The 21,940-nt window shown below is 37.7% G+C and overlaps 2 protein-coding genes across 4 annotated transcripts in view; one reads left to right on the forward strand and one right to left on the reverse strand.

The window, feature by feature from the left end:
* Positions 1 to 1,946, reverse strand: part of LOC121642711 (polycomb group RING finger protein 3) — an 86,201-nt gene extending 84,255 nt beyond the window's left edge. Inside the window, exon 1 of the mRNA XM_041989571.1 lies at positions 1,832 to 1,946. The gene's annotated coding sequence lies outside the window, so the exon portion shown is untranslated. The remainder of the gene's footprint in view (positions 1 to 1,831) is intronic.
* slc49a3 (solute carrier family 49 member 3) lies at positions 1,433 to 21,931 on the forward strand. Of its 3 annotated transcripts, none has more exons than XM_041989566.1 (10): positions 1,433 to 1,558; positions 12,691 to 12,849; positions 14,019 to 14,235; positions 15,393 to 15,469; positions 16,304 to 16,441; positions 17,179 to 17,295; positions 17,663 to 17,815; positions 18,636 to 18,793; positions 18,970 to 19,073; positions 19,573 to 21,931. In XM_041989566.1, exons 2-10 carry the CDS (start codon positions 12,781 to 12,783, stop codon positions 19,737 to 19,739), a joined length of 1,200 nt encoding a protein of 399 aa, XP_041845500.1. In that variant the 5' UTR covers positions 1,433 to 1,558; positions 12,691 to 12,780; the 3' UTR covers positions 19,740 to 21,931. The 3 variants fall into 3 exon arrangements, with proteins under 3 accessions (XP_041845500.1, XP_041845499.1, XP_041845498.1); XM_041989565.1 differs by lacking the exon at positions 1,433 to 1,558 and adding an exon at positions 1,589 to 1,813; XM_041989564.1 differs by lacking the exon at positions 1,433 to 1,558 and adding an exon at positions 8,156 to 8,567.
* Positions 21,932 to 21,940: the final 9 nt, after the last annotated feature.

A 21,940-nucleotide genomic window follows, 5' to 3' on the forward strand; every position in this document is an offset into this window, starting at 1 on the left:
AACATACTCCAGTGCGGTTGCTCTGTTAGTGCGAATCATTTGAAGAAGTTTGCCTGCTGACATCAAAACCTGGGTGAGCAGCACAGAAGTGGGCTGAAACCCCTGAACTCTAGTGCAGATTTAACTACATGTCAAAGGTTTCCTGTGACATCTCCAGGGGTAAAAAATGTTTTAAAAAATTTTTTAAAAAAACTGTACAATACATTTTCTATTTGAATACCTTGATGTATCTATTTGAAATCAATAATGGTGCAACCATATCCATGTGTTTTTTGATCACGAATCTTGGTTTTATGTAAAACATGGAAGCTTGAAGAGCACACTTCTGTTTTTATTATGGAGCCGAACTACAAGTGTAAAACCACCCTTAAAGACTGTATGTCAAACTCTGGATATGATTGACCTATAAAGACCTAAAAAAAGGATCTTGGTCCATCACTCAGTCTGACGGTCATTTACGTGTACTGAACTGTTGGAACTGTTTACGACCATTTAAGAAGATTCAGACTATTTTCACCTTGAATAAAGAAGCTGTAATTCACACACAAACATCTACACTGATCAAATGTTTCAATTGTAAATGTTCAACTTGTAAGCCGCTTTGAAACTAGGATTTTGTTATATCAGTGTAATCTAAATGTCACAAACCTAATCCAATTTAAAGCAAGTTTACTGGATGTGTTCTACAAGACACAATAACACATTATACTGTCCATTTTTAAAAGAATACTCTTGACTCGCCTATACAATCAGACAAGAGCAATTCCTAAAGCGTGAAATATTAATTCTTCCAAGTTCCACCTTAAGACGTAAAATGTTTTCCACTTTACTGAAAAGCTTCTATGTGACACAATGTTAAACTCAAACTTAAGCACCTGTAGAAAGTCCCCCTCTATGTACTGAGATGAAAAGCAATTTCTGCACATGAATTATCTTAAACATTCATATACAAAATTTAATTTTAAGAGCAGACAAAATAGCTTTATGGCAAATAAAAGATATGGGCTAAAAGTGTACTTCAGGTCAAATATGTCCCAGTTTTAACCTCATTACCTACATATTTTGACCTGTGGATCACCCACAGCATGCTACAAATGCTGCATGATGTGAGAAGAGTTGAGGAAATTGTTGAATTCAGAGCCTAAATTTAGTCCTGTTGAGCCCATCAAACACACAGAGTCATTTTTGTGAGGGTGATATTTTATCTGCATTTCCTCCCAGAAAACTGCACAGACTTGTTGGCTGCTCTCTGCACGCCTTTCTCTCCACAATGTCACGCTGATCTCACCGCAGCAGCAGCAGTAGTCTGATGGTGGGCGACATCCACCCAGAAGAAAACAAATATGTACAAACTTTGTGTTTTGATTTAATCTCGTGCAGCTCCTACACACACACACGCTGAACTTTGGACGGCAGGAGGAAGAGGTTAGCCTAATGGTGGAGCACGAGCTTTCAAGAACATTCCATCTCAATGGGGAACAAGAACTGGTGTTTGGTTGAGAGGAACAACAGCATTTAAAACATGACGAGAGAGCCAGGAGCCTCCTCTCCGATATAGGTAACCGTCTGCTTCCCGGCTGGCATTAAAGCCGCCTTCACAGCACACTTTTCCCCTTAAAGCCCTCCATCCCCGGTGTGCAACTGCAGGGCCCGGCGCCGCCATACACCACCACACAGGCTCACAAAACACGTACAGCATGCCCCGTAGCACCAAGCGGAAAGAGACGTGCGAAAAATTAGGAGGAGGGGGAGTAAATCGGGACAGTAAACCGGTGACAGAGGCGCCGTGGACGGAGACGTGCTCACAACACGTGTAAGTAGACGAACTTACCTGTTTGAGAGCCGCACAGTCCGCTGGATGTTGGGTTGAATCCGAGTTAAAGCCACTATCAGTAAAACAAAGAGGCGAAAATGACCGAGTGGTCGCGGAACAGGCCGAAACTAGGCTCCCGGAGAAGCCGCGCGCATGCGCAGACCAGCTAAGCCGGGGCCGTATGAGGAGGAGGGGGGCGGGTTCAACGAGGGCAACTCGTTTTTAAAATTAATCCGCAGACTATGTCATTAATTATTCATTTGGAGCTATTTTTCTCACGGAAAAAACATTTATAATATGACATTTATAATGTTTTTTTTTATAAATTTTAATGAAATAATTATAAAAACATGTAATTTCCTGGTTTTACAAGCAGAACTGGATTACTGACCAGCAAGTGGTCCCAGACACCTAAGGGCCCAAATAAAGTCTTTTTACGTAACTGGCAACAAAAATTCACATAACTACAATAGAATATGGGTCCTCTTTTCTGAGAGTAATGATGCCATTTTAATGAATTATTTAGAACATTGCTTTTTAATATTTACATGACTGTTTGTTGATTAATCCTCATATTTCTTTAATAATAAAAAAAATAATAATAATTTCCTCTGGGCTATATGGTTGACTTGGGGTTTAGATAATATCCAGACAACAGCATTAACAGTTTGAATTTTCTCAAGAAAAATATCTATTGAGTATAATGAATGTATCTATGTAAAACAATATATTTTAACAGCTTTTTTAAATTCTTCATTAAAAATTCAGACTTAAGTTGACTAGACAATTAAAAAAAATAGAAAAATACTTGACACTAATTAGTTTTCAATTGACTGATTAAACATCCACCCATCCATTTTCTATACCGCTTAGTCTAATTCCAGGTCTTGGGGAAGCAGGAGTCTATCCCAGGAATTAGCAGGTGAGGAGCAGGGTGCACCCTGGACAAGTCACCAGTCTGATTAGACAACTGAAACTATTTTACGATCAATATGACCTAGGCTTTTTTTTTCTCTCTCATTTGAGGTCCACAAGGTTATCAACATATAATAAGAATTCTTTTTGGAAGCCAGGTTATGGGAAATGTAATGGTATCTTCATATCAATACCACCAATAAACTGCTTTATTTAGAGTTTCTGAATCAAAATATGATTCTAAACCACTTTAAAACTGTTTTATGATTTGTAAAAACCTTTTATTCAAACATATAACAACAATTTTGCTGTGTTTACAGGAAATGTAAATTTTATCAATATTGCAAGATAATTTATAAAAGCTGAAGATCACAACCTGGCAACCATAATTGTTTTTGCCATGCTAGCAAGCAATCCACACAGCGAATGGTACATCAGGCATTAACCGCTGAAAAAGCAATTAATCACATCCTATTGTTTGCAAAATGATATTACGAGGAGAGAAAAAAAAAGCTGCTGCAAACTTTTATCATACTTGGTAAAAGAAATACTTATTCACTTATGTGAAAAGATTTTAAATAAAGCATGAACATATGAATATTAATGTAGTAATAATATGTATAATCATCAGATATTAAGCAAAAAACAAAAGAAAAATGTTTTAAAAGATCCAAGTTTGGACCTTTTTAAAAGGTAAAATATTGTATATGAGTTTATTTAAAATCAAGTGGTTTCTATTGATGTAGCTGCCAGGCTTTCAGATGCTCTTTTGAACTCCTCAATAATAAATCCCATCATATTTATGGCCAGAGTTCCCTTAAACAGAGCAGAAATGAAGAGTGATCATTTCTAAGTGTCAGCTTTATGGTTATGTTTAAATATAAATCTGGAAAAGGCAAAGCTGAGGTTAATGCATAGGTCTGATGTGCTTCTTGTAGGAGGGTCTTTGTGTGTGGGATCCACAAAGAACATGTGGTTAATAACTATGGTGATGAAATACAAGGTAATGCATGTAAAATCATGGAAATGTTATGTTTCTGGCATCCATGATTTAGCCCCATGAAGAATAAATCGTTAAATGTAGTATTTGCTATGTTTACTGATAAGATCAATGTAATCAAGTCTGAGGATATGCCCATAACTTTAATTTACAAAACAGTTAAGAATTAGTCATAGGCATGGACCTTAAGTTGATGCTTGAGAATTTCATTGTATTCATTGTATTGATTTCCCCCCTGCAGACTATATTTTCTGCTGGAAAGTATTTAGATTTTTGGATGTTTCTGCAGCTGTTTTCAATAATGTGAGAGCTGAGAGGTTTCTGTAGGTCACATATTTGTTACTGCAAATAATAGCGACAATATATCCATCTTTGTATTTTGATGCATTTAAATCTAAAACAGGAGACCATCCGAAGAAAGGGAGAGAAAAAAAAAACAACAAAAAGCTGAGAGAGGACGCTTCCTTGACACATTCATTGAACTTATTTGTAAGTTCTTCAACAAGTTTCACTTTTCTTTCCCACTTCTTTGTTTGAGAAACACAGGCATTCAGGAAGAGGAGGAGGAAGAGGAGGAGGAGGAGTGGTATTTTGTGCAGTCAGAGAGGCTAAAAAATGAAGAGGTCTCACTCTGATCTTGCTCATAATCTTATTCCATGCAGGAGGTTTTTCTCATGTGATGGTGCCCCTTCAACTCCTTTTCCTTCAGTTTCCATTCCCTGAGGCATTCACTAAGTGCTTCATCCCTTGGGGTTATCATCTTGATGTATCTGTGGAGCTTGGATGTTTAATCTTGGTTTAGTGGCTCACTAGTCCTCTGCCTCCTTTGTGCTTAGGGTATAGTGTCTGGAAACTGCATTTGTGGTGAAACCCTAAACTCATAGTGAACAAATTTTGTGTTTTAATGTCTGTGGTCTGAACTTCTTCCTGTGGCCAGATTATCATCTCAACATGTTATCTGATCACTGGCCAGGCATAGCTGTTAAGTGCCCTGATCTAGTTCCTGCCACTGAGCTGACATCTCAGGACTTCCCTTACTCATTGCAGATTTTTGACTGTTGCAGTTTTCCTTGTAGCCTCGTTATGGTTACCATTTTTCCTGTGGTATTCCTAGGCACTTGTAGCTTTCCCCAACAGCTGATTTTCTGCTTTTTGGGAATGCAGTGTCATCTTTATGGACCACTCGTATCTACACTGCCTGGCCAAAAACAAAAAAAGTCAAGTCAACTTTATTTATAAGCACATTTAAAAACAACATATGTTGATAAAAGTGCTGTAAAACTAAGAGTAAAAAATTAGAAATAAAAATTTGGGGGCCTAAATAATGAAACAGATATAAAAGAAATAAAAGACTACAAAAACAAAAGCATTAAAGAAATCATCATTAAAAAAATGCCAAAGCTCAGTCTGGTTTAAAACAGGAGTGAAAATAAGTCTTTAAACAAGATTTAAAAATGTCCACAGTTGCTGAGATCTTCATATGAATGGGAAGGCTGTTCCACAATTTGGGGACAACAACAGAAAAAGCTCTGTCCCCTCTTAGTTTCAGCCTGGACCTCGGGACAACAATAAGTGAGTCAGCAGACCTTAGCGATCTAGAGCAAGCGTGTGGGGTTAAGAGGTCGGCGAGATAAGAGGGGGCCAGGCCGTTTAAAGATTAAAAACAAACTAAATCTTAAACTCAACTCTAAAACTGACAGGCAGCCAGTACAAATAAGCTAAAATTGGTGTGATGTGGTCTTTCTTCTGAGTGCAGCTTCATTTTGGACCAGCTGCAAACGGCGTGTGAGGGACTGTTCCAGACCTGAAGAGAAGCTGTTGCAGTAGTCAAGCCTAGATTAAATAAAAGCAGGAATGACTTTTTCCAAATCAGAAATGGACAGAAAATGTTTGACTTTTGCAAGAATTCTGAGCTGATAAAAAAGTGGCTCTGACCACGGCACTTACATGTTTGTCAAATAAACAGGCGCTATGAAAAATTACTCCCAGCTTTTTTATGGAGGTTTTACTATATTGGTGCAAAGGGACCGAGATCAACACCAGCATGGCAGTCTGGAGACCCAAGTAACAGAGCTGCAGTTTTATACTATATTATAAGTCATATCACTATAATACTTGCTCTGCCTTTAGCTTTGATTATGTCAGCATTTGCTCTGACATTGTTTCGATAAGCTTCTGCTATATTAAGATCCTGTAGAGATGATGGGAGAGTCCCACCACTGTGCAAAGCCTTCTCCAGCACAAAGATTCTCAATGGAGTTCAAGGCTGGACTCTGTGGTGGCCAATCCATGTTTAAAAATGATGCTCCCTGAGCCACTCTTTCACAATTTGAGCCTAATGCCTTCCTGTCATTGTCATCTTGGAATATATGTGCCATCAAGGAAGAAAAAATCATTGCTAGAATAATCTAGTATCAGTATATTCAGGTATCAGCTCACCTCATTCTTTGTGTACATAATGTTGCTGAACTTAGACCTGACCATCTTATGCAACCCCAGATCATAGACTGCCCCCACAGGCTTCTACAATAGGCACCAGGCATGATGGCTGCATCACTTCATCTTCCTCTCTTCATACCCTGATGCTCCCATCACTCTGGAACAGGGTCAGTCTGGACTCATCAGACCACATGACCCTCTTCCATTGCTCCAGAGTCTAATCTTTATGCTCCCTAGCAAACTGAAGCTTTTTTCTCCAGTTAGCCTCAGTGGTTTTCTTATGGCTGAACAGCTGTTCAGTCCCAATTCCTTGAGTTACTTTCACTATTAAACTGAAGTCCTAATCACCGAGTTCTGCTGTCACCGAGTTCACTTCAGTTTAATTTCAGCAAACTGATCACCATCATTCAAGGTGTTCTTCTGACCACATTTCTTCCTGGAAGATAATGGTACCCCCACTATCCTTCCAGATAATTGCCAGTTCTTTTTAGTAGTTTCTGCAATATCCTGGATGTTTTTTCTACTTGATGCCAGTGATGTGACCCTTTTTAAACAGACTAACATATTTTCCACGTTCACTGGATGCGTGGTTGTTTAAGAAATAATAAACTACTCATTGCATCAGCTGGAGTTAAATAACTTGTTGCCAGACCATGCAGTAATTTTCCAACAGGAGGCTCGTATTTGTTAAATACAGTTAAATCCATTTGTAAAGCCTTAAATTACAAAGTTACCTTAACAAAGTCCTTTACGCCCACCCATACATTACAAACAAGGGGAAGCTGACTTTTTTTAAATTTCTGTTTAATTTCCTTCTATATAACTTGTGTAAGAGAACAATCTCTCAACTCTTCAAGGGTGCGATGATGAATTTGTATTTTCAGCTGCCGTTTTTGTCAGAATGTGTTTAATCCCATATGTTGCAAATGAATATAAACAGTGCCAATGTAGCCTGGGGTTATTTATCTTGTGAATCATGTATTCAATAAGCACATCTGTGGCCAGTTTGAACAAAGACCCTCTGCAAACATCTACAGCGTTAAATCAGTTATATGGAATAATGTGGATGTGATGTGTGCACAGCAGTTTGAAAAAGTATTCACTACTTTTGGGTCTTTGCTAATTTAACTGCCATAATAAATAAATAAATCATGAGTTTCAAAACCAATTAAAAGCAAATGAAAATAATCTATGAATGTGCTTTATTTATTAGATCGTTTTCATGGAAGCCCATTGCTGCCACAGTGATGGGGTTAAATTAAATTAAAGAAATTCTCTAATTCTAAAGATTTTAAGCACATTCTGCAGTTATAAAATAATCCTACCTGGTATCATTTGACTGCAAAGGAAGGAACCCTGACTATTAGTACTTACAGGCAACAATATGTTTTTATTGTCCTGTTCTACTAAAATTCATTGTTAGTGACTCATGAAAACTCTTAATTACTTAAAAAAAATCTTTTGACCAATAAGGTTGTTTGTGAAATGTCACGTGAACCATTCATCACCAAAATTAACTGGCGTTCTCATGGTGCACATTTGTCCAGTTGGTTTGTGGTTTTCTAGTCTTATACCGTAAGTTATTAGTGTATTAGTTAGCTGGGAGGCGCCTGTTTACTCTGAGTTGGTGCAACAGACGCCTGATAATGACGTCACATAGGTCTACTCTCGGAATCTCGGAATTACGAGACAACAGGAACGCACCATCCATTGACCACACTAAGTGGTACCTGGGCAAGTTTATTAACACGGGGTTCCAATTCACCGTGTTAACACTACCATTGTTATTTATTGTTATTTGAAACTTGCTTTAATTTTAGTCATTTTGTTTAACATAAAAGAAAAAAAAAAAAAAAAAAAAAAGGGTAACTAATACTGACAAAGGGGGAAAAAAGCTTATTTGGCAAGTTTATCTCTATTCCAAAAATATGTAGTTAAACATTTGGCTCTGAGGATACCGAGGAGTGGCGCATCTTTTTAATAGAAGATCTTTGTACAGTACAATGACAGTTCCCTGATTGTTGAGACGATGTTTTTAGACGTTTTACTGGTTGGCTTCCCGACGCCAATTTATGAGACCACTTTATACTAAATTCTATTTTAATAGGCGCAGTGGTTTATTAAAGCTTTTCCGGACCTGGTTGCGAACAGAAACTTACATTTTGTAAAATGTCCCGGTTGTTTGGACAGTGCTAACTAGCTAACGTAACTACTACTACAGGAACCGGTAAAGTTGTTATGGAGACAAGCCGGGAATCGTCCACCGAGATTCAGACTATTTACGCGTCTGTTTCTCCAAGAGTAAACCCAGACCTGAAGAAACTGGTGTCTTTTAAAGTTTACAAGAGGAGATGGTTTGTGTTGCTGGTGCTGTGTTTGTTGAACTGCTCCAACGCGACGGTGAGTGTGTGGAAGTTCAGCAAATCTACTTTTTATGTCTTTGTCTACAATTTTCAGCTGAAACCATTACTACGTTTTATTAAAAAAAAAAGTGGATTGGTGATGAAATCGGGAGATACTGGGAAAGAACGGCAGTTATTACAAACAGGTGTGACACCCGGAGACGACAAACATTGAAACCATGTGTATGGCACATTACCAAAGGAGAACCAATGTGCCTTCAAGGGGATGTTTCTCCCCTGTACACACTGACTTGTCCATATGACTTATTATTATTATTATTATTATTATTATTATTATTTATGGAGGAACCAGATGATTTTACAACACGGTCCTGTATTGAGCACTAAACCAGCAGGCTGTATGCTCATGAAAAATTAACTGAGTTTCAAGTTTTTGACTTCATGATGCAGAAGCTCAAAGTTGTTGATTAGTATAAGATGAAAAACACCAGCTGTGTGTTTCATAGTTTATGGGAGATAAAAAAAAAAGTTGGAGATCTGGCAGCCCATCAACTGTTTTGCGTTTTTTTTTTTTTCCAAAAGACTTTATTGGAAACCTAGATTTGAAACATCTATCTTTATTCAACAAGTTTAGACCTTAATAAACCGGCTTTAACTTTTAGAGAATATTACTCACTAACATGAAACAAAAAGCTTAACGGACATCTTTCCATTGGTTTCCCACAACTAGCCAAGACACCTTTTCTTTTTGTTCTTTCCTGGAAGTTGGTTACCACCACTTTATTTATTATATTATTATATTATATTATTATAGCTGATGACACAAAGTTGATATGCTTTAGAAATTAAATGGAGACATACCAAATGTGCATTTCTTTTATTAAACAATATTTAAAAAAATATTCCTGAATATAGGAAGGAGACAGCTACTGTCTTTCCCAAATGCTGATTCAGCAAAAAAAACCTATTATTTAAGGCATCGTTTACGGATTTATGTTTTGTTATCGTTCTGATTAAAAAGGCTTACATAAAAAGGGATCCTTCTTCAGATTTTTTTAAATGTGGGCAAGAGCTTGCATTGTGTTTTGGTAGAGCATGCTGTGTGAGGGATTTTCAGTACTGACTCAGCATCCTGTTTCATGACTCATTCATGCTCGTTGGCACCACTTTGTTTTCAAATGGACATTCTAGCTACAAATGAAGACACTTCCTTTAGCTGACAGCTTGTTTTCTGCATGTGCAGTTTTCTGCTGTGAACCTTGCAGGTAGACATGGTTCCCTGAATGTTAGCATGACTTGGGATCCCTCCCTGTGGATGTTGTCTTTGTAAAGCTGAGTGTGCCTGGAGGCAAGTGTGCTGCCCTCAGCCATGCAAGCTGAGCTCCTCCCACGTGTGTCTCCAACTCCCACGGGACTCGTCCTGTCTTTGGGAGCTATTGTTCGCGGAGAACTGGTGTTCTCTCTCACAAAAGAAGCTCGGCTGGTGGAGTCATTCATGAGCTGGCAAACATCTGATGAGCCAGTTAGATATCCATCAGTGTGACATTAACTAGCCTGTAAGGGAGGGCCGTCATTGATCGTTCATCTTGTAAACTGTTATAAAGCAGCTTAAAGTGAAAATTTTAACTTTTATGAACATTTACACTTCATTTACGACTTTAGGGCAAGACTAGAAAACAGTTTAATTACAGATTAGTTTCTTTTCTTAAAATAATTAATTTAATTTTCATGGTAATGGTAAAATAGTTAAAATGGTCCAAAAGCCTAAAATAATGTTAAAAACTATTGATGTTTAAAGACCTTTAACAATAAAACATAACCATCTAATAGTATTTTGGGATAAATCATGTTTATTATTATCAGTCATTTTCATTTCCTCTCTTAGAAACAATGAAGGTGGAAAAACTAACAGAATGGTTTCATATCAGGAATTGATTTTAATAAGATTTTACACTTGTGGATCAATAATTACAAATGATTTCAGTTTGTAGCTGCAAATGACAAAAGCTTTGTCACATGGAAATAAATCTGTGCCTGTGCAATGAAAAGATTTTGTTATCGTATAAAATAAACTCGTTCATTAATACAAAATTGTGGGAAATGATGAAAATGGAAGTGCTTTTGTTCGTAGAAGCAAAGCAGAAACTGCACGAAGGGCTCGAAATATACTTTTGTGTAAAGGTGCACAGAGGCACATGAAAAAAAAAAAAACCTCTGCAAAACCTTAAAATTAATCTTAGAAAATATTAGAAAAACTAAAACACATAAGTTTTTTTTATGTAGTTTCTAAAGTCTGGCTTGGTTTTTAAATAGTACTAAATAGTACAACATTCAATGATGATGGTTTATTGAAAACTTTTATATTAAAATGACCTCTACATGAAGAAAGTGCAACAACTTTTGGTTTAAAATCTCTTATTTGTAAAAACAGCAAAGCTGCTTTTTCACGAGTGTGTGCTTGTTTCCTCGTGTAGAGACGTCGACGGACACCTGTTCAGGTGGTCTCTGCACCAGTCCACATAAATCTTAAGCAAACAACTTTCAATTACCGCTGCTGTGTTTTTTTACTTTGTTTCTGTTTGTTAAAAAGAGACATATAAGCCCCCTTTTTCACAATCAGGTAGTTTCCAGATTCCCAAATATATCCTATCTAGTACAGAAAAATCAGATTTCTCTAATATGACCACTTTAATCATTACAGATGCTTCACATCTGCATGAAACATTGCCATTTCAGTAAATTTGGAGATCAGATACACTGGGATTGTAATCTGGAAGGTGATTCCTGCAACCCTCTTCTGACCTGTGAGATAACAGAGGACTGAGTGGAAAAGTAAAACGCCTCGGAAGCATTCCCCTCCGCAGGAAACAACTCCGGCATTGTTTGTCTAAATCAGCTCATGAGCTTGCACCAGCTCAGCTGCATAAATTACCTTCATTGTCCAGGTGCAGCTTTTGTTTAGTTTGCAGTTCAGATTAGTCTCTTTGTGCTGCAAACCACTTCTAAGTCAATAGAAATAGAAATAAATAGACCCTTTAAAGCAGAAGCAAGTATCTCTCCTTTTTCAGAAATAGCTGCTTGAAGGTATTTTATGTATTTTTACCAAAATGTTCTCAGTAACTATAGATTTTTGCTAAATTGTTATATTAGATGTTTGAGAGTTATCATTCTTTTATTTTCTGCCTCTGCTGCTGTTCTTTTGCTTTGTTTCCACATGTTTAATTTAGCTTCATTTGCTAAATTTATTAGTTATTGTGTTCACTTTGTCATCACGTTAGTGCCGATAACATTAAACACTGAGGCCGATGTGAAAGCCTGTGGTATTTTAACACAAACCAAACAAAAATCTTCATAAATTGAAGATTTTTCAAATGCAAGTGTATCAAAAATTGGTTAAAAACTCATGAAATTGTTTTTCTAATCTCAGCAACTCATTATGGATGTAAAGTTTAGTCATGCGAGAGCTGAACTCTCAATAAAGGAAAATAGAAGTCAATTCTTTTTTAAAAATCTCTGCAGTTTTCTCATTTCCTTCATTTTTGTGAAGTTGTTTTCAGGACACAAGATATGTGAGAAATGTGATGGATGAAAAAAAATAACATGTAGAAAGCTGAGTTATTCTAATGGTGGGATCTCATAAGTATTCATTTCCATTATTGCTGTTTCAATGGTGTTTTTTTGCTGAATTATATTTGAAGGAAGTACATAAAATAAAAACCAATCTGAAATTTCTGAGTTGGCATGCAGCAAAAATAAGCCTTCAGTTTTACTTCCTTCTTAGTTTATTCGGAGTAGACTATGAAATTCCTGGCTGGAAGACAAGCCTCTGCTTCCTGCAGGTTTACAAAAAGCCGTTAAGATTTATCCATGTGGTCTGGTGCCAACTCCAGGAAAAACTGCTCTGAAATGAATGAAAAACTAAGCGAGACAATCAGATTCGAACCACACTGACATTTTCTATTTGAAGTGAATATGATATTTTAGTGTATTTTTCTTCAAAATGTTGTAATTTTGCAGAATTGCTTAGTTTTGTAGCAAAATGGAAATTTATTTTTTTATTTCAAATGCTCAGAGACATCACTGTTATTGTTGTAATTGTTTTATTTTTTTTATAAATTATCATCAGAAACTAAGGAGAAGTCTTCATGTGGTTTTTCCAGATATGGCTTACCTTTGCACCAGTAGCAGACCAGACTGCCCAGTACGTGGGGGGCACTCTGGAGGATATCAACTGGTTGTCCCTGGTCTACATGGTGGTGGCCATACCACTCAGCTTTGGGACCACCTGGATGCTGGACACCTACGGGTTACGGCTCACGGTACAACAGCACTCTGGAAGCTGAGGAGGGAGGGCAGCTTGTTGTTGCCGTGCAATGTCCAAGTTTTTGTCTTGTTTTTAACATCATCGTGTCTGACTTCTGACGTATGAGCCAGGGTGAACAGTCATATGTAAAGTGCAGGACCAAGTTTTAGAAGCGTGGAGGAAAGAAGCAGATCAGGAGAAGCGTTAGTTCGAAGAGCTTCCCATTGGAACGAGCTGAGGGCCGAACTGCTTCAGTGTTTATTAAAAACTAACAGAGCCTGCTATTTATTGCCTAAAAAAACAACATTCATGTTTTTAAGTCTGTTCCCATCTATTGCATTTATTTCTTATGGTTTTATATGCATTTTTCCTTTTCAGAGTAAATTTAAGGGGAACATTTTCTACAACAGTCAAAAATAATTTCTTCATTTAAAAACTCAAATGCCCTGTAATAACAAGAGAAAATGCTAAAAATTAAACTGCATTGAAGGTCAGGTCAGACACAGCTTTGTCCTTTACATCCGCAAACATTTTCTTTGTTTTCAAAGTCCACTTTTCCTTTAGCCATTTTTAGAGAAGAGGGGTTGTTGGCAAAGATAAGTAGCTCGGTCAAGCTGCTAGGAGGTACGCGCTAACGGGCCGTGATTGCTGTGCCAACCCACTGGCAGTGCATTGTTGTGGTGGTGCGTGCACTCTGTCAGCAGGCTAGCTCTAATAGTGATTAGATATGATCATGCGGGCCAAAAATAATTAATTTACGGGCCGCATGTGGCCCGCGGGCCTTGAGTTGGACACATATGCCGTGGAGTCTGCATTGGGAAAAGTGAGGTGGAAGTGAAACCAGTAGTAGGAATAATTTACCCAAACCTAGTTCACTGATGCTGACACCTCCAATACAAAACCATATGTGGAAACGTACAAGGACACACTTTAAGTAAATTATAGTATATGCTCATTTTATTTTGCTGCTTTCTACCAGGAAAAATGCTGTTGGGGGAATAACATATTCTACAGAGTTTCTTTAAGACTACGGGGAAACACCGAACCAAATATACTAATCTTTCCAAGTTTATTTATTTGTCTCTTTATATTTCCTGGGGTGTTTTGTCCTTGCTCTCTAAGAACAGCTTCAGAAACTAAAGCATCATTTTGACCTTTCACCTTTCTGCCGTCCTGACTTCACAGCTGGTCCTGGGCTCCTGGCTGAACATGCTGGGAGCGACGCTGCGGCTTTTCAGCTTAAATACGACTGACAAATATAAAATCGAATACGGAGCAATGATGCTGGGTCAGACCTTCGGAGCTCTTGCTCAGCCACTCATCATTTTCACCCCCACCAAGCTAGCAGCTCTGTGGTTCCCCGACCATCAGCGGGCCACGGCAAACACGATCGCCTCAATGTGTAAGAGACTTTTATGTTTTACAAAAACTGACAAAAGCACTACGCTTTCTGCAGCGTGTTACAGGTATTTAATGCCATCAGATGCCATTCGTTGTGTGAACTGTCCTGTGTGAGTACTGTGGCTTATCTACAGAGGTGGAAGTACATTTACTTAAGCTTTTTACAAGGGTCTATGATCTATAGGGTCTAAGAACAAAACAGAACAAAAAAGAGCAAAGCTGTCAGCTTCATTTAAAAGAAGAAATTTAGTTTTGTTTTTACATAGACAGGCCATGTACAACCAGAGTTGATGTGTTTATCTTAGAGTAAAAGTGGGATGTGATGGGTTGCATTGCTTTTGATCAAGTTAAAAATATTTGCCAAATCAGATAGGTGATGTGCTAGAAAACAAAATATACCAAATATGGCAGTGGTACATTTGTTTATGCAGTATTTAAAGGCAACATTGGCACTGATGCCTTATGGTAAGTAGTGTAGCCATGAATGAAGAGGTAGTGGTTCAGGTGTAGTCGTCTGCAGATCGGTCAGAACTATTGTAGAGAAAATACTAACAAACCATCCTGCATTTACAGAGTACACATTATTTAAAGAGAGGAGCTGTATGTAGAGCAAAATGATGCCACGTGCGAGATTAACATCTTAAAATGTTGCATTTCAAACCAAACCAGGCTGATGTTTCCTTAAGTAAAGTGAACCAAAGCACTGAGTTTCAGCACATTTGTAGTTTGTGTTGCTCGCTGTATCCTTTAAGTCTCTGTACTATAAAAAAGCTCTGAAATGATCCATTTTGACTCTCACTGTGTTCTAAAATAAATTACAATGAGTTTTCCTTCACCCAGTGTGACTCAAGGTACTCCAAGATTAAAAAGAAACAAATAAATAAAACCAAAACATTATAAAAACTACTGAAAATATCTTTAATTAATTTAATGCAAATATGAAACAAGTTATGTTGAAAATTCCAATATGATAATTAATTTTTTGTTAAAAAAAAAAAAAATGCTAAAAGATGGGATCACTGAAAGGAGGTCATTTACTTGATGTTGTTCAGATGGTTGAAAAAAGGGAACAGAAACTGGTGCGCTGAATGTGTTGATTCTAAACATGGAACAAAAAGCAGAATAATGCTAAATTACCCTTGTGTTTCTCTTCCTCAGCGAATCCCCTGGGTGTCCTCCTCGCCAACATCATCTCTCCTGTGATCGCAAAAACATCTGACAAAATCCCAATGCTGGTGAGTTCAAGTCTTCAGAAAACACCCCCAACACTGTGCTGGGATCTACGTCTCAGTTTTTATTCATATTCTGTTTAAATAAGTCAGGTGATATATAGCTGGTGATTTAAACTCTTAAACACAAAGACAAACAGCAGACTTTGATTATTTTTTATTTAATTGGTTTGGGTGTTTCAGAGGTTTTCCTGTAAATCTAACCAGCTATAAATGATATCAAACTATAGAATAATTATAAAGAATATGTGGAGCTTTTTGAGATTTTGTCAAGTTTGTCTTTAATGAATTAGACAAAATAACATTACAATACCCATCAGGTCTTTATAGACAATAAAGGTTGTTGTTTGTAAGAAGTTTACCACATAAATACATTGTTAGTTTCTCAGTGGGAACTCATATTTCATACGTGTTAAATGTTATCTTGTTCACAGCACAGTAACCACAAATCAGTCACATGACTGATGCACAAAGTTTGCACCACTTCTCTGTTTGATATGAAACATTTTTTAGGCTTTAATTCTGTACAAACAATTATTTTGCAGGATTCTGAAAATGTTTAGCAAATATGAGAGGATTAGCTATTAAATTATGTCGTGATAGTGGATAGCTGGGAGTCTGTCATCCTTTATTCCACCCTCATCATCCCATGAGTGCAAAGAAACTAAAACTACCTTCCTGCTGGGAATTGTAGGATCGGACCCATTTGGGATTGCAGCAGCTGAACTCTAAATCTGATCACCTGCTTCTTCTTATGATGATGACGATGAAGATGAACTGTATGATTTCAGGAGCTAATGCCCACTTATTACTCTGTTATATTCATTTCTCCTCCTCCAGCTGCTTGCCTATGCTCTCCCAGCGTGCGTCATCTGTTTCCTAGCAACAGTGGGGATACGGAGCAGCGAGCCTCCCACAGCGCCGTCGTCCAGCGCCCTGTCTTCTGGATCAGAACCGTTTATACGGGGGCTCAAACTGGTAAAACAGCACAAAGCAGAAAATAATACAAACTCACAAAAGCAGTGACAGGATCATTTTACATCAGAACATGCCGTTAGACAAAACAGAGGCTGGAACATCACATCCCCATTTATTATCTCATTAGCTATATCTTTAATGTGAAACACAATTTACACAAAAACCCAGACACAGACCTCGGAGTGCTTCAGATGGGAAAGAGTGTTTGTGGTCACTGCTCCTAAACTGTGGAACTTGCTGCTGCAGGTTAGAGAAGCCCCATCAATCCTGAAAACCCACTTTTTGATCTGGCCTTCGATCTAGAAAGAGACTTGCTTTCTTGTTTTTCTTGTTTTATTTTTTGTTTTTGCTTTACCGCATTTTATTTTACTTTTATTGTTTGTTTCTTTTTGCTTCTATGACGTGTTCAGCACTTTGTTCAGCTGATGTTGTGTTAAAGCGCTCTATAAATAGAGTTGATGTCTGGGGTTTGTGCACCTGCACTGGTTTCGGTTTCTCACTGCAGGAATGAAAACGTTCATAAGGAATTTGTGATATTTCTTCTTAAATGCGGCCTCAGAGTTTATCCACCTGCTCTTATTTGTAAATTTGCATTAATCCAACCTGCACAGAGGTTTATTGCTGCAGATATTGGATTTTCAGAACACCAAGTTTTTGCATTTTGTTTGCCCCACCAAGAAAAACAAAACATTTTGACTCGTTTTACATTACAATCCTGTGCTCTGCTTCCTTTACAGTTACTGAGGAACAAAGCCTACCTCATCCTGCTGCTGTGCTTCGGCTCGGGCATCGCTGTCTTCACCTGCTTCTCCACGCTGCTGGAGCAGATCCTGTGTGTGCAGGGATACACCAACGTGAGTACACAGCCGGATGGAGGCACCACCAGTTTCCACCAGGAACGCTTCAGACGTCTGTCGTTACACATTTGCGACAAACCACTTCGTATTTTATTTTTTTATATAAAATTTATTTCTTAAATGATTAAATTATTAGCCCTTTTTCACTCTTATTTATGTATTTTTGTATTAGTTATTTATTATCTACTGATTATCAGTTTATTTAATAGTTAATTTTATTTTATTCCAGTCTTTTTCTTTGTTTCCTTTTCCCAGATTTTTCTCCTGTATTCATTTTGTTTGAATACATGTAAAGATAAATTGTTTTTTTTTCCACACAAGTTTGTTTGTTACTTAGTGAACCAATCAAATCTGACCACTGCAGGACTTTGCTGGTTTGTGCGGCGCTCTCTTCATCGTGTTCGGCATTGTTGGTGCCGGCGCTCTGGGCGTCTACGTCGACAAGACAAAGAACTTCACAGAAGCCATAAAGATCAACATGAGCTTAAGCACTCTGGCCTGCATCGCATTGTCAGTGGTGAGAACGTTAGACACAACTGTGGGATTGTTTGGTCTGGAAGGACGGGAGAGGAGGACCTGCTCAGCTGAGTTTGATTAAAAAGTACACTCACCAAGCAGTTTTCAGGAAAATCACAGTAATACTGGGCTCTCAAACAGCATCTGGAAGAAATAAGATTAAATAACTGTTTTTTGCAGATTTGTAAACTGTTAATCTGCCATCAAATGCTGTCCTAAAATGCACCTGAAGGAGGAAGGAGGCAGCTAGGAGGAGACTCGATGTAAAACTTGTAGTCTGTAAAGTCATGCCAACACAAGACAGCCCCAGCCAGACTAGATCACCCTCCTCTGAGCTCCCCCGCCTACAAGATCTGCAGAGCTGTCACTTACTTGATGTTCTTTTTTTTTTCCCCCCATTTCTGAATAAACTGTAGAGAAAATTCATGAGATCAGCAGCTTCAGAAACTAATCAGCCTCCCTGCCACCAGTTGTTAAAGTTTAAACATAGTAAATAACTCGAGGCTGGTGGTATTCCTTTACAATAGAAAAATACAGAACAAAGGGAAGTAGAGAGGTGCAAGTACAACTTTCAGTCAGAAACAGCAGCACTCAGGCCACAATGATACAAACAGCCAGGGGCCAAATGCATAAAACCGTGTACAGAAAGACCCGACAGTGAACGCATCAGTGAAGCAGAGAAAAAGAAATATGTTGCATTTGCTGTCTCCGTTCAGAAGTGAAGAAATGGGGAAAATAAAAAACTTCTTAATGAAGATTTAAAGACGAATCTGTGTTATATTTTGGAGTTTACTCCATCAGCTTTTCCCTGCTCTTCTCAGGTGTCTCTGATGCCACATCAGAAACTGGCTATTGCCATCGTCAGCTCCCTCTTCGGCTTCTTTGGTTTCTCCGTCTACCCGGTGGCCATGGAGCTGTCTGTGGAGTGTTCATATCCTGTTGGAGAGGCCACGTCCGCTGGGCTCATCTTCATATCGGGGTATAGTTGACGGACTGGAGTGATTGGATCAAATCCTAGAAATAACTTTGTTAGGACCAACATTTTGTGTTAACATTTTCTCTTGTGTTTGATAGTTGAAGTAAATACAGATTAGCTTGTTTGTGATGTGTTCAGGTGCGGTTTGACGTCTAATCATGAATGTTTTCCTCTTCCAGGCAGGTTCAGTCAATCCTCTACATCGTCCTCCTGCAGGCATTAACCCAACAGCCCACTGACTCTCCTCGGTCCACCTGCGGGGACACATTCCTGAGATGGAGAGGTGAGTCACATGATGCCAGACCAACCATCCAAAATCTCATAGTAGATTCTACATTCATTTATTTGTTTAGCTTATTTGAGTGTTAATAATATAATTAATATTAGCCAATTAAAGAAAATTATTGCATAATATAATAAACAAACTGGTGAGGAGGGTTGATAACTACCCTAGTCTGTAAATAAAAACATCTGAGGGTAAAAATTCAAACAAAAACACCAACTGTTGTTGCATTGGGCCCAAAGAAAGACATTTTTCCATTTACTGTCGACATGTAATAAACAGCTAAGACAAAAAAAACACATGTAAGAAGGGATGAAGAAACAGAGGATTAAATAATGACAAAAAGTAATCAGGAATTCGCTGTAGCTGAGGGTGAGAGAGTGGGACAGTGGGGACCTCTGCTGGAAAAAGGTGAACCAAGAGAAATAAAAACAGACCATGAGAAGATCATTTTAACACATCTGTAAAACTCAATGTTGTTCTGGCTTCTTGTCCTCAGTGCCCATGATGGTGATGGCAGGACTGTGCGCTTTCTTCACCTGTTGCTTCGTCATTTTCTTCCACACCAGCTACAGACGCCTGGAGGCTGAACAGGAAGCGACTTACAAGACCAAACAGCACAGCGATGCAACCAGCAGAGAGCACACACCGAGCGTGGAGGCCTGAAGCTGCTGATAACAAAATAGCTTTTTTTTTGTTTAAATCAAGACATTCCTGTGCACTTTTAATGTTTTGTTCAATACTTGGGCCAAAAATATGTAATGTGCATGGTTTTTTTTAGCAGAAAAAAAATTCTAACCACAAATGTTATAATTGGATTACTGTGAATTTTACACCCATTTTTTTACAATTAATCACTACCGAGTGTCATTTTTACAAATCACAGTCATTGTGCGCAATTTATTTAACTGCGCATTTTTATTTATAACTGACCTCAGCAACTATTAAACCAGAAACAGCCTCATACATGAGGACAAATTCCTAAAACTCCCCACCATCAGCAAGAACTCTGGATGCCCAGGAAGAGAAGCTAAATCTTTATACCAACTTCAAGACCAGTTGGCTTTACTGAGCTCTCAAACAGCTATGAAATGAGACGCTTCAGACCTCAACATTTAGTTTTTGGTTCACAGAAAATAACATCCAGGTAGATCATTAACACAGGTGTGAAAGTGAATAGAATTAGGAGGAAAAACAAAGGTGCTGCGCTGCTTGCTGCCAATTGAGAACACCAGCCTAGTCACACTTTCTTAGGATTTTTTTTTTTTTTTACCATTTATTTTATTCTGTAATTTCTATTAAAAAAGAAAAAAACAAAATATAACTTCAAGGCACATACATTAAAAAACAGTAAAATCTACAGTAATGATCCAATAGGGTCTGAATCTGTGGATATATCAAATGTAGACACATCCTCCCGTCTATAACACACATCAAATCCAGTTATTAGAAACATCAATGTTAATGATAAAAGGGCAACTCAAATCATCTCATCTTCATTCTAGTCATTGATTATCTTCTATAAATTCACAGAAAGTATTCCAGATACTCTAAAAGTTGTCAGGCTTGTTTTTGATGCTTTTTCTAAAGCTAAACAAGTCATTCCCTTCAGCCATTGTGCTGGTACAGGATGAATTTTTGGATGTAGCTAAATCTTCTGGATAAATATTTAGTAAACATAGTTTTGGGTTAAGAGGCACCTTTTCACCAACAATTTAAATTTTGTCAAATTCTTCCAGGAGAACTATATTTTTGGGCATTCCTGCATGCAGTGGAATAAAGATTCTCTTTGAACATTTAACGTAAGTATCGGGAATGTTGGGGTTGAAGTGGCGTAGCTTGGATGGAGTAATGTACAGGCTACTCAGCCATTTATACTGTAATAATTTAGAGTTTGTGTTTATGGTTTGAGCCTGAGCCAAAACACAACTGTTATATTCTGCTACAAGTCTGCCCTCCATGTTTGTAGTGTTGTGTGAGATGGGGAAATGGGGAAAAACTGAAGATAATTTGGCTGATATTTATTAGCATCAAGTCATATCAGAAGGATATTCCTAAAAAAGAGGTTGTGCTTGTTTGCAGAGTACATATGTGAATTAAAGGGAATATTAATTAGTTGTGCTTCTATTGAAACCCAGGACGGATCAAAATAAAATATTCCTGCTCGACTTTGAGCTGCCCAGCTTTTAAGATCTGAAGTTAAATTTTAACCTGTTGAGCCTTAAAAAATATAAACACAGAAAAATAACACTTTTGTACCACAATTTTAAAATGAGTTCATTACTGCTGCTTACAAATGGAGTTTTCTCAAGGATTGTTAACATGTTTTAAGACTCACGGATGGAGTAATTTGTGGGTTTTTTGCAATAAAGGGAATCAACTGTTTGTATTGGAGTGACTGTTGCCAAATAATCTGAATGTTTTACACGATCAAATCTGATGTCTTCTTGTATTATTAGTATAAAAAATGAAGTTGTAGCTTAAAGCACATTTACCTCAGAATGTGAGGAAATGTTTTAGCTCTGCTGCAGCTGAAACTTTTGTGATTCTAGGGATTAAAACCATAGTTTCTGTTTTACGTTCATGTCTTAAGAGATTATTAGAAGACTTTGGTCAGTGTAATTATGGTCATTATACTGGTGTGAAATCACTGCAAAGCAGATTGTTCAAACTGAAGTAAATGTCATTTAAAAATAAAATACTAAAAACTTGTTCAAGTTTCTGATATCCTTCATATCAGTGGCAGGGTCCACTGATAGAAATAAAAATTATTAAGGCTTTTGTAATATGTTTGTATAGATTCTCAGTCATCCAGGCCATGGTTATCCTACGAGGTAGAATAAAGGCACCTAAGCACTACTGAACTT

Source organism: Melanotaenia boesemani, chromosome 7 (assembly GCF_017639745.1).
Source record: "Melanotaenia boesemani isolate fMelBoe1 chromosome 7, fMelBoe1.pri, whole genome shotgun sequence".
Classification (NCBI taxonomy): domain Eukaryota; kingdom Metazoa; phylum Chordata; class Actinopteri; order Atheriniformes; family Melanotaeniidae; genus Melanotaenia; species Melanotaenia boesemani.